Genomic DNA, 12,510 nt, shown 5'->3' with positions numbered 1-12,510 from the left:
TTTTTAGTCTTTATTTTACAGTTAAAATATATGTTTATTAAACAAAGTCTAATGTTACAACTAATCGTGGATCCCTTTAATAAATAAAAATCTTAACTATTTCACAACAGTTCAGAATGACGCTTCCACTATCAGTTCTCTGCCTCTGATTCTATTTATTCAACTAGTTTTTTTTTTACTTTTCTTGTTTTAAAAGGGTTTATAAACTGGTAAACTAAACAGAAAAGGTTGTCTGACCCAGTGTTTCGCTATAAATTGGTCGCTCATTTGTCACCGAAGCACACCACCAATTGGGCCGATGATTTACTTCCTCATAAACTTTTGAATCCAGTCCCAAAGCAGGGACCTAACTTCGGCACTTTTGAAGCTTCAGACGACAATAATCACAGGACTACTGCCAAACGAATCGAGCTTCGATACAATCCTTGTGAAACAGTGGGTTGTTTTTGTCGATACATGAGTGCGATCCTCAGCTGCAAATGGCTCATCACTACTCATTAGCTAAAGATCTGCAGCAAACTCTGACCTCAAATTTAAGAGCAGCTCCTTTGAAATCCATCCGGGAGCTCAGACACTCTCCAACCACCATGCCCATCTTTCTGACCCGCGGCACACTGCTGTCCAGGTGGCTCTGCATGCCACCCAGCATACACTGAAGGAGCTCTGAAAAACACACAACACAAGCACTCTGCACAAAACTGACTCACACTGTTGTTTTTCCCCTGCACGTTTTGCAGTCTAATTATTTTGCATACTTTGTGCTATTTTAACTACTCATTTATCAAAACCTTCAGCTCGTTTAGAAGACGACTGTAAAAACGTTAATACAAGACAGCTTGACGGTTCACAATCTTACAGGCGTTAACATTTTAAAGAGCAAAAACAGTTTTTACAAACAACTACTCCTTGCATTATATTTGCAGTGTTTGGTTTTGTTGTACCTGAACGCAGCTCCTGCAGCTCAGAGTCCTTCAGCAGACTCACACTCAGCAGCAAGGCTTTACTCACATAAAGCTGCTGCTCTAGAGGAGTGTGTCTGATGGCACTGGGGTTAGCCCAGGCCTGCGACAAAGACCGTATAGCCTGGAAACACACACACAAGTATGTTGAAACAAAACAAAAACAGCATATGCTTTATTTATACAACTTGGGCTGGCGCACAAACCTGAATGAGAAGTGGCCTTCGATCCCTGTCTGCAGCGAGGTAACCCAGTACAGTTCTCAAGGCTGGAGTCTGGACATGATACACAACAGAAAACACACCCTTCATATTTCTGGCACACATCATTCACTGCAACACGACAACTCTCTGCATTACCTCGTATTTATATTGTAGTAACAGCAGTTTGTGAGTCATGACAAACTGAGCTTTTTTATTGGTCAACACAAGATTTCCAATGATTCGTCCCAAAGTGTCAGGTCTGGAAAAAAACCACAACAATAATGAAAAATGTTTTAATAAATGGAACTAATGTTTCTTTGTAAAATCCGTTCAGCTGGCCCAGCTTGACCAACGAACCCGCGGACAGCCTGCACCAGCCCCGTGAGAACACTCTCCATCCACCGCTGAGGAACGCTCTCCAGCAGCTTCCAGCAAACCCTCCGCCACAGCATGTCTGAGCGCGTGCACACACACAGTCTGGGAGCCATCAGCGCCAGAACTGAGCCTGGAGGAAACGGTTCCAGGTCAGAACATATACAGCAAGCAGCAACAGCTTCATTCCTTATTAAAAGGTGGCCCTCGTGAAATGTTTGACCAATTTAACGTTAGCTCATTAAAATCAATTTGTTTATTACCAGGAAACATGAATATGTGACATTATAAAAAGAAACACTAAACAAATGCTGAATGTTTTGTATTATCTGTTAGGGATGTGAGAAAGAATGAAATGCTGAAATATCACAATATTTCATTTCTTGATACTGTTTCGATTCTCAAAAGCACTGTATCAATTTTTAAATAAGGCTGGATATTGTAGGACGAAACGTGAAATCCAAATGCAGTTCTCATTTGTTGTTCAGTGTTTTTCTGATTGCATGAACAAACTGAATTTCATCAGGTTTGATGCAAGTAATGCATGGTCTGCTCTTTGTTCTGAGTTTTTTAAAGTTAGAGTCTTTTGGAGAAAATAATGGCAATATATCACCTTGCTTACAGTATCACAGTACATCCCAAAATATCATATTGTGACCCCTGTGTCCTGATATATACATCATATCACCAAATCAATACACAGTAGGGTTGGGCATTATCGTATCGTGTGCAATTAATMGTCAGAAAAATTTTAATGGATTATAGCCTGAAGTCTGTTATTTTTACACAATTTGGAACAGATTTTTATGAAGAGCAAATCTTTCCCACTAAATTAGTCATGTGACYMGGACATAAGGGTGTCCAGGGACTCAAGGGGATTAGCTGTCAAATTAATTGTTATCGGCTAAATACCAGAATTAGTTGTGATTATTTTTTTTTACCAATATTGCCCAACCCAGCCCTATTATCTTTACAGATTTGAATAAATAGGTGTAAACTCACCACTGTGCCCCTGGATACACACTTTTCCAAGTGTTTGAGCCACAAAACTCAAAGAACAGTCAGTGCCATCTAAGAATGAGGATAAAAAGTGACACAAAAGCAGACTGAATGGATTATACAATATCTGTGACCCATCACATCGTACCGAAGATTAAGACCCAAAGTGGTATGTAGAGAAATAGGCAGATAGTGTTTTGAGTAAAACATTTAAAATAATTGCATTTAGTCAAAATATAATTGAATAAATGTTTTATTAGTGTATCATTTGAGTGAATTATCCGAAATTTAACCTTAAGCAGTTTCTTGGGCAACAACAACAACAACAAAAATGATTTTGAACAAAAACACCTTATATTTTTGATACTTTCCCTGTGAGCTAGGAAAGCTTTTGTTTCTTTCCAGCTGGGAAATCTCAACATCCACATACTGTTTGAGGTTAGAATAACCTAAAAATAGGATTCAGACCGAACATTAATGTATTATTGTGATTAAAAACACAAATCACAGTAAGTCATATCTCAGTGTTCATCCAGGTATCAAAATGTAGCTTAAAACACAGAAATATGAAAATGTGGGGAGTTCATTTTGACTTAATGCCTGATTTGATGTGATGGGTCCCATATTTTCACACACTAACCTCTGAGGGCGTGGCAGGTTCTCTCCAGCGCAGCGAGCATCTCTGAGGCCAGCAGTGGGTAGTACTGCTGAGGGAGGAAACAAGGTCTGATGTCGGGATGTAACTTGTTGGCCATGATRTCTGGGAGCGCGCTTATTCGACCCAGCAGAGTCTCTCTGAGCTGCGGGGAGTCTGAGGAAGCTGACTGCACACAGTAAGACCACAGCAGCTCAGCAAGACGGCCACTCTGAAGGAACTTCTCAGTGATACCGACCAGGTGGTCCAGACTTGTCGATGGTCTGTGCGGAGACGATCAGCATTAGAAGGCGGTAACAAAAACAAGCAACACTTCTATTAACAGGCTCATCTCACCTCAGTTCGGTTATTGCATCCATCAGCACTAACAGCGCCTGATCAGGAGGGCCTTTAAGAAACCAATTATCCCACAACTCTGCGCGATGTGCGGCTGAGAGGCTCCACAGCCAGTCTGCCTGGATGTTGCTGACCAGGAACTGAAGAGTGCGACTGTAGTGAGCTCTCCTGAACTCTTCCCGCTCAGCTGATGTGGTTTTACTCTCTGCTCCATCGTCCAAATATGACACGAGGGCCTGGAGAGTGGCAATAATGTCTTTGCAGTCCGTGGATGAAGTGAGAGTCCGGAAAGACTGGGCCACCGTTAGTCGAATCTCTGCATTTGTCGAAACTGATTCCATGATTACAAAAGGTAGCAGCTAGCATACCTGGCACAAAATAAACACATTTACACATAAAAAACACAATATAACTAAATACTAGAAGTGTTTGTCGACTGTAAGTGGGGAAAAACATAGTCGCACCAAATCATGTATTCAACACCGGTTAAGCTAACCAAGAAACTAAAATGTAGCTTGATTTATTAGTTTGATAAATACATTAAAGTTAAACTTTACTTAAACAAAACAATAACGCAACTGTTAGAGATGTAGCGTACAGTCAATGTTATAATAATAAAGTCTTTACCTGGTAAGATTTAATGTTCACTGGACAAACTTGACGCTACAGCGCCTATTGGTTCGCTGTTGTGTTTCAACAAAATAAGACCGCAAGGTGCAGGAGAAACAATATTTAGTTCCGGGTGTGTCGGTCCGCTGAGGCATTCAAGAAGCTAGTGTTTGTAAATTTGTCAACAACTAGATTATTTTACACACGAGTTTAAAACTAAAAAGAAAAAAGCTAATATAGAATTGTAACATTTGTAAAAAAAAAAAAAAATTCCAAGTGGCAATATGTCGAACTGTTTTTTTTTTTAATTCAGAGCAACATGACTATAATTAACAGTTAAAAGTAGTCGACATTTACTTTGACCTTATTTTTTGTAAAATAGATTACTCATTATTTATCAATGTGTGGGAAAATATTTAAACTGAAATGTTAACAAAAATACTGTATCATAACTGTCTACAAATATATCAATAAATGAGATATTCATAAAATTTAAAAACCGAGTAATCCAGATTCAGATTTGCACCTGTAGTTCTCACAATCATCCAGCAGACGGCGCTGCGTCACTTTTCAGACAAGGAGGTTCAAGTCAAGTCCGTCAGCCTCGCAGTGRGTGCAGATCAATTCTTAACCGGCAGGTGGCGCTAAAAGTGCACTGAAGCCGGTGAGCAAACAAAACCATAGGAAACCCGGGATTTTCTTCAAGTTGAACTCTTGTGAGCAGCCGTATTAATTTTAATGTATATTACCTAATTTCCCTCTGGGATCAATAAAGTATTTTTGAATTGAATTGAATTAATATCAGACAAAAGTGAAAAATATGATTTATAACCATGATGTGTCATAATGTGAACAGGAAACTTGTAAAAATCACACTTTCTAATAAATACTTAAATTTTAGATAAACATTAAAGAAATCAGACAACCACACACGAGTACTTTTATTCCATTTATTTATTCTACTCTTATTTCCACTTCTTACCTGTAAATTTTCCTCTTTTTACATTAACACATTTCCCTTGTAACAATTAAGATTTGATCACTTTGGGGCGCTTCAAAAAATATACAGCAGTACCCATTACTGTAATAATTTATACATTTATATGTGAAAATAGGAATAAATTTAAGATGTACAGATTCTCTTTTCTACAATAGACTTTTTAAATCTTCCCGTGTCACCTAAAGGCAAGMTGTGCACCATGACAATAGTGATGCTCGTGCCTGGAGCCAACTTTCTTTTGGACACCGGAAGTGAGTGTGTGAAACAAACAAACAAACAAAAAAAGACAATTCATTTTTACAATTTAGGTGTCAATGTATATTTTAAAACAAAGCAACGGCCACAGCCAGTGCCTTTTTCCTCGGGGCTCATTATCAGGTTAGTTCAGAGGCTAAGTTTGAGACGGAGGCACAGTGTTGAGACTAGCAGGCCAGTTTCTGACTTCCTCTCAGGGTGAGAGCAGCTAAAGTGTAATCCAAAGCGTGATCGCTGACAGATCCAAATTCTAAACATCCATCTTTGGTCTTTTTTTTTTTTTAAACTAGAATTCAAAAGCTGAAATTATATCAGGTTAAAGTGCAAACTGCATACAGCTCTGTGGTTTGTCTGATAGGTATCATTACCAGCTTTGTTTGGTCAAAATATCTGTCAACGAATTAGAAAGATTTAAGCAGAATCTGTCTGCTTTGTCCACGTGCCATATTGTAAAGAAATATGAAAGGARAACCTTTAAGCTGGCTGTGAAAGTTTCAACAACTCCACTGATGGATGCGGACAGTGTGAGATTTGCCCAGCAAGTGGAGAGAGAYAATAAAATAAATCTGTATCCATGCAGCATCCGACTCCATCTGGGAAGACAACAGTCCAAAGTGCAGACTTTGCCACATCCGAACCACCGCCCTGAACAGGTCGAAGCAACATCAGCGTTATGGAAGAGAGTAAAGACCTCAACAAATCACCGTTCTGAGCAGGTCATATTCAAGGTGCGACAACCACAGACAAACTTTAAAACTGTCACCTTTCARTGAATTCTCCCAGATYTAATTAGTGCGATTTATCCCTTTTTGTGAATCCATTTGTCTACAGAAGACCAGTGAGTTAACGCTGAATAAATATCTTTTTTAAAAGTGAAGAACCCTGACAGATACTGTACACGCTACATGCTAAAGAAGAGTACAGGCAGCTGACATTTTGTATTCCCTCTGTGTAGGATCAGGGGGGGAAAAATTCTCTTTCCCCTCTTGTGATTATAAAAATACCTAGAATCTAGAATGAGTGTACAAAAATCTTTACATCATTTACATCCAAGGCCATTTTTCCCCACAGAGCGGCAGGTGAATAAARGATCTGAGGCAGGAGACAGGGGAGAAAAAAAACAAACAAAAAAAAAACAGGAATTTGTGGGATACTGATGCCACTGAACGCCACGCCATTTRGAAATAACTTGAGCGTTGATGAATCTGACAGGAAGTTCCAACATCCAGGTCTGCATCAGTGTCCAGAAGAGTTAGTCGCACGGCACCCATTAGTCTGGAATAGTTTATATATCCTTAGAGAGAAGCAATGAGGCGCAGGTTTGTTCAGTTTCCCTCCACAATTTTCTAGCCAAGCATTATTGCTACAAAAGGTTTGCCATGCCTTCCCAAACTGGCTGAGGGAAAAAAAAAAACAATAAAATGAAGCCAACCTTAAAAAAAACCATACCTGCAGGATTATTTGTTGCCATGTTGAATAAATATGGCGTTATAGTAGCGTGATTCACAAGGGGGCACACTCATCCAAATAACGACCCTCATTCATGACTTGATCCCTTCACAATAAACTAACAGAAACAACAATGAAGTCAAAACACAGTGCAAAGTACAACTGTTCGTTTCCTCACATACAACTCATCAAATGCCAGCATTTCAGTTGCAACGACAGTTTAACAGACAATAAATTACGTGCGCTGGGCCAAAACAACACAATACATCAGGTACGCTTCCTTATTTCACTCAGCAAGAGGATGCTGGAGTCAGGTGGGCCGTACTTGGAAARGAATTTCCAGGAGAGATTCCTACTCTCTGTGAACAAGATTGTTTCGTGTGAGTTAAACGAGATATGTTTGGAAGTGTAGTGCTTTTCCAGCCCACCTCAGACCCAGGACCCTGTTTCATCGTAAAAATTAAAAACATAAGAAACCGCGATGCAAATAAGAACCCCAGCCACTTCTTTAACTTGCCCCACAAAATAAGTGTGTTGCTTAAAAAAAAAGGAAAAAAAGAAAGAAAATGTCAGAGTCACGCACGCAAACAAAACCCTCCAGACGGTCCCTCACTTGGGTTCCCTGGAATGACGATGAAAGAGCAGCACGAAACGCTTTTTAAAAAACGTTAAACTTCCCCTCGCGCCGCTSGCCGGCGCTTCATACGGTTTGTGATTAAAACACGATTCAGCACGGTCCGAGTGGCAGCAGCCCACRCACCCCCCTCCCTCCTGATGCAGACTGAACCCAGGCGTCGGTAGGATCAGTGAATCATCGGAGAACCTTCTTCTTCAGAAGCTCAATCGAAGGCTGACACGTTTCTGGGAAATGTTTTCTACTTTACGCAGACTCCTGCATTCACTCACTGACGGGGTGGGGGGAGGGGAGGGGGGACTTGGATCCCTCTAGCCAAAAACATGGAAGTCACCAGAACCCAAGTGCTTTTAGGAGAGCGAACACAGAAACTCAAACTCAAATAAGAAGCAGCTTATTTTCCCATCGACAGCCACGGACTTCTTAGAAATCTAGAAYTCATCTTTTCTCAAAGAATACTGGGCGAGTTGTTTGATTCCAAAAGGATATTTGGATTTTTACATCCTTTCTATGTCCTCTTCCTCTGGCCAGGTGTTGAGTATGTGTGTATTTATATTTGAGAGTCTGCAGAGTGAGAGCAGGTGGWCCCTCTGGCTGGATGAGGTCTATTTGACCTCCAGGATTGAAGGGTTGGACTCCATGATGGCYACAATGATTTTGTCAATGTAGTCCTGGAGTCTGTAGTTGATTTCCTCCTGTTTGTGAACAGCCTCCATCAACTAGAAGAGGAAGAAGCAGAAGGTCAGAGGAAACGCAGCTGATGTAACAAGTGTAAACTGAACTGACAAAAAGCTTTACCTCAGCACGAGACACAGAGTTGATCTCAGCTGCCAGGGAGTCGGAGAACGAAGCGGACATCAGATTCTTGGCTCCCTGGATGCTCAGGTTGATTATCTGTCCGTTTAACTCGTCATTCTGCTCCTTCAGAGAACGGTTGTCCTGAAAACATCCAATCAGTTCGTGTTAGATTAGAAAACAAAGCAGGCTGGAGTGAAAAAACTGCCCAGAAAAAAAAAACCCCAACAAGATTAGAGGTGTGGAGAAGCGGGATCGTGCTTCCAACCTGTTTGAGTCTTTTGATCTCCTGCTCCAGCTCTGCTTCACGGGTTCGGGTCTGATACTCCTGCAGCCCCGCTCCGGGAGTACGGCCTCTCTTTGCTTCCGCCTCCAGCTTGTACAGCTGCAGGTGCTCCAACTGTTTACGCAGATCTTCAATAACCTGATGTGCAAACGCATCAAAGGAGGTGAGGAAGAGGAAAGTTAGGAAAGACATTTAAAGCAGATTTATATTTAATTTGTTGGGTTTTTTTTTTCGCAGACAAACCAATCCCACCTCCTGAGTGTTCTCCTTCTCCTTCTGGTTCTGGTGTCGCTCGTGACTCAGCTTGTCRGCCATCTTCCGGCGCGATTCCGTCTCGTCCTGCAACCTATCTGAAACTGTTTCCACCTCATCCTGAAGCTTTCTCTTCTCCTGCGAACACACAGACACAAAGCTGGGGTAAGAACTGGCTTTAAAAGCGAGCGAGGAGACAACAGAAGGGCAGACAGCAAGTGAAGTGAGAAAAGAAAAATCAGACTTGATGTGATCAAGTTCACCTCCTCTAGTCTTTCTATGTTTGCTCGAAGGCAGGGAACGCAGGACCTCAGTTCACTGTTCTCATCATCGAGCTGTTGCAACCTGAGAAACAAAAATCAGTCTCTCATGACTTGAACAAAAGCACACTACACAGATTTGTCCTGTTTACTGATTAAAAGAAAAGTTGTTTTGATGCCAGATGGTGGCAGTATGGAGTCATTGTCAAATAAGGCCAATAAATAAATAAATACATAAAACAAACATCAGCACAGACTGAATTTGTGCAGCCACAGTGCTTCTAAAATAAATAAATTAATCACCTGCTGCCTCCTGATCTTCTCACCTGGCCTGTAGGTTCTCCAGCTCCAGCTCCTTCTCTCGCTCCAGCTTGCTCAGAGCCTCTTTGTGCCGCCGGGTTTCCTGCTGGAGCTCCTCGTCGGCTTGGAGCTCCTGCTCCTTCAGCTGCTCCTCCAGGGCGTTGGCCCGGTGCACCAGCTGAAGGTTCTCCTGGCGCAGCCGTGCGTGCTGCTCTCCCGAGGCCTCCGACTCCTTCTCCAGCTCCGCCACCCGACGCTCGAGGAGCAGCACCTGGAGGCAGAAGTCGACATGTCACAGCTGACACTTTTGGAAAACCTTCTTCGCCGCGATAACCGACGGCTCGGGGAAACGCCGGCTCGCCCACCTTGTCGGTGATGTCGTTGTCGGCCAGCTCCAGGATGTCCCGCGTCAAGTCGCTCATGGTGTCCAGCGTCATCGAGCTGTTCTGCAGGAGGTGTCTGAGTGCAGAGTGGAAGAAAGAACATAAAAATCTAATTTCAAACACACTTCCATTTGTAGAAGAATTTCAAGTGCTTTCCAATAAAACGAGAAGTCTTGTTTTGAACGTACCTTGCCACCTTCTTACTGGACAACCTTTTCCCAGCACTGCAGGAGAAGAACAGGAAAAAGGATCAGGAAGAGAAAAGAGACGAGGAGAGACTCTCCTGGTATTCCTCCTYAATACCTGAGTCACGTTTATCTAGCCAACAAAGTCTTAGATTTATATTGAAACTACAAGAAATGGACACACACAGCAGTCTAACACACACACAGAGGTGTTTTGTCTCCACAGAGAGCTGATGTTGGATCAGTTTGGCTCAACAGATTGTTAAAGGGATCCATGATTAGTTGTAACATTAGACTTTATTTAATAAACATATAATAAACATATATTTTAACTGTAAAATAAAGACTAAAAATACTGTAGGATGTTCAGCTTTTATCATTTTTAAACTAAAATTTTAAAAATATGTTACACGGACGGGGCCATTTTATTTACATGCAAAGCATTCTGGGTAAATGATGGTTTGGATAGGTCATTGATGCGAGGCTGCTAGCGAGCTATATCCACTCTGAAGGTTAATCTTGGACAATATCTGATGATCGACTCTTAAATGAAACCAGAGAGCGTTGACAGAGAGGAGAAGGTAGAAATGACTCAGCATGTAACTGAAAATATGGATGGAGGACAACAGAGCTGCTTCATGGAAGAAGAACCTCAGCTTAGTCTGTTAGCTTTAGCCTCGACGCTATCACCATATATATGTATTAGCTCAGCGCTACACATTCTCCTCTCATCACTGAGGTCCTCCATCCACATGACAGAGAGGGGAACACAAAAATGACTCAGCCTGCAACTGAAAATATGGATGGAGGACCTCAGTTTAGCTTGTCACTCTAGCGCCGAGCTAATACATATAAGGCAATATAGCATTGGCGCTAACGCTAAAGCTAACAGGCTAAGCTGAGGTTCTTCTTCCATGAAGCAGCTCTGTTGTCCTCCATCCATATTTTCAGTCACAGGCTGAGTCATTTCTACCTTCTCCTCTCTGTCAACGCTCTCTGGTTTCATTTAAAAGAGTCGATCATCAGATATTGTCCAAGATTAACCTTCAGGGTGGATCCAGCTCCCTAGAAGCCTCACACCAATGACCTAGTTCATGTCATCATTTACCCAGAATGCTTTGCGTGTAAATAAAATGGCTCCATCCGTGTTAAAATATATTTTTAAAAATTTACAAAACTAAACAGCCTACAGTATTTTTAGTCTTTATTTTACAGTTAAAATAAATGTTGATCAAATAAAGTCTAATGTTACAACTAATCAGGGATCCCTTTAATAGAAACTTACACATTTTTAACTTCTCATTAAAAATAAAGTAGTGCTAAATTGTGCCCTGGTGTTTTTTCTCTTAAATAACACGATCGGAAATCGTTTTAAGCCGATTAGTTACTAAGTTTGTGTAATACTGCTAATGGTCTTTAATCCCAGATCAGCAAGTCTGTTTCAATACAAGTCCTTTGAAATGTTCAACTCTCAAAAGGCTTTTCCGCAACAACCTAATACAAAACATAAAAAATAACCTACAGCAATCATCACTCAAACTTATTCAATTTTAATTAAATCTGACATGTTCTGTGAAAATCTAATGAGATAACTCTATAACAAGTCATGTTCCCCCCTCCCCCCCTCGTAATACACAAACCTGCTAACACTGCATCTAAAAACACAAACAGAAGGCAGAGGAGGGAAAACCAGGAACTCTGGGAGGACAACAACAAACAAAACAAGCTTAAGACAGACACACATTAGAACTGCAAGCGAACAAAAACACACAGCATGTTTGCAAACCAGCAGCGTGCACACATTGTGAGAACGTGCGATACTGTATCTAATCAGCACTGCAAACACATTCAGGCAGCTTGTAAACAGAGCGGGGCCGTGCATGACGTGTTACCTAGTCATCTCTAGGAAATTGAGGCGAGCGGACAGATCTTCGAGGCGACTTATTTGTTTGTGACACTGGCTACAGAAAAAGTCCAGCGCCTCCTCCCTGAGGAAGCTCTGAAAGCAGTCAGGGAGAGAAGCAGGTGCACTGGAAAGAGGGGAGAAGAAAAGAAAAGAAAAAAGACAAGGAGGAAAAAAGGTGCAGTTGTGGTGAGTGATGGACAAGAAGGAAGTGGGGTGCAGGAGGCTCTTGTGAAATCCACAGAGGAGTTTGAAACAGTAARGTGAAGCAGGCTGCGCTGTTGATGCAAGATGTATTCTAATAACATTAAAAGTGAGCAGTGGCTTATATTTTTACCACTTTTGTCTTTTCGGATGAGCTTTGAAAACCTACAGTACAGACAAGTCCAGATGAAACTGATCCAACCCAAAGCAAAACAACAAATAATTGTTTATAACTCTGTTGGGAGTCTGTACACTTTGAGCAGACCGTTCAGTGCTGAATTAATGAAAACCGGGCAGGTTTGTGTTTACGTAGGCAGAAAATAAAACTGCTTTGCAGGACAGGACCGAGGGTCACTTCATGGCCATACACAGTCACACTGAGTCACTTTCTCCCAAAGCTGCAAAGGAACACTTTGCTAAACGATGCCTACAGCGACGTGTGTATATGTATGTGTGTGTGTGTGTGTGTGT

The 12,510-nt window shown here is 41.5% G+C and overlaps 2 protein-coding genes across 4 annotated transcripts in view; both read right to left on the bottom strand.

Moving 5' to 3' along the window:
• The window catches only part of telo2 (TEL2, telomere maintenance 2, homolog (S. cerevisiae)), a gene marked incomplete in the record, with an annotated part of 10,141 nt that extends 5,895 nt beyond the window's left edge, over positions 1-4,246 (bottom strand). The window contains 9 exon segments of the mRNA XM_014008193.1: positions 527-663; positions 942-1,083; positions 1,166-1,234; positions 1,319-1,421; positions 1,520-1,667; positions 2,537-2,605; positions 3,174-3,451; positions 3,525-3,892; positions 4,152-4,246. Coding sequence (XP_013863647.1) covers positions 527-663; positions 942-1,083; positions 1,166-1,234; positions 1,319-1,421; positions 1,520-1,667; positions 2,537-2,605; positions 3,174-3,451; positions 3,525-3,865 — 1,287 coding nt within the window.
• Positions 4,247-5,069: 823 nt separating this feature from the next.
• The window catches only part of rab11fip3 (RAB11 family interacting protein 3 (class II)), a 30,408-nt gene continuing 22,967 nt past the window's right edge, over positions 5,070-12,510 (bottom strand). For 2 of the 3 annotated variants that reach the window (XM_014008188.1, XM_014008191.1), the window contains 9 exons: positions 11,825-11,962; positions 9,936-9,971; positions 9,730-9,823; positions 9,391-9,635; positions 9,068-9,149; positions 8,805-8,942; positions 8,535-8,690; positions 8,270-8,410; positions 5,070-8,190 (listed from right to left, as the gene is read on the bottom strand). In XM_014008188.1, the coding sequence (XP_013863642.1) occupies positions 8,077-8,190; positions 8,270-8,410; positions 8,535-8,690; positions 8,805-8,942; positions 9,068-9,149; positions 9,391-9,635; positions 9,730-9,823; positions 9,936-9,971; positions 11,825-11,962 (1,144 nt within the window). In that variant the 3' untranslated portion in view covers positions 5,070-8,076. The remainder of the gene's footprint in view (positions 8,191-8,269; positions 8,411-8,534; positions 8,691-8,804; positions 8,943-9,067; positions 9,150-9,390; positions 9,636-9,729; positions 9,824-9,935; positions 9,972-11,824; positions 11,963-12,510) is intronic. The other variant, XM_014008189.1, reaches the window with a different exon arrangement.

The sequence above is a fragment of the Austrofundulus limnaeus genome, unplaced genomic scaffold, assembly GCF_001266775.1.
Source record: "Austrofundulus limnaeus strain Quisiro unplaced genomic scaffold, Austrofundulus_limnaeus-1.0 Scaffold48, whole genome shotgun sequence".
NCBI classification, from domain to species: Eukaryota; Metazoa; Chordata; class Actinopteri; order Cyprinodontiformes; family Rivulidae; genus Austrofundulus; species Austrofundulus limnaeus.
This window is presented reverse-complemented; position numbering and strand designations above follow the sequence as displayed.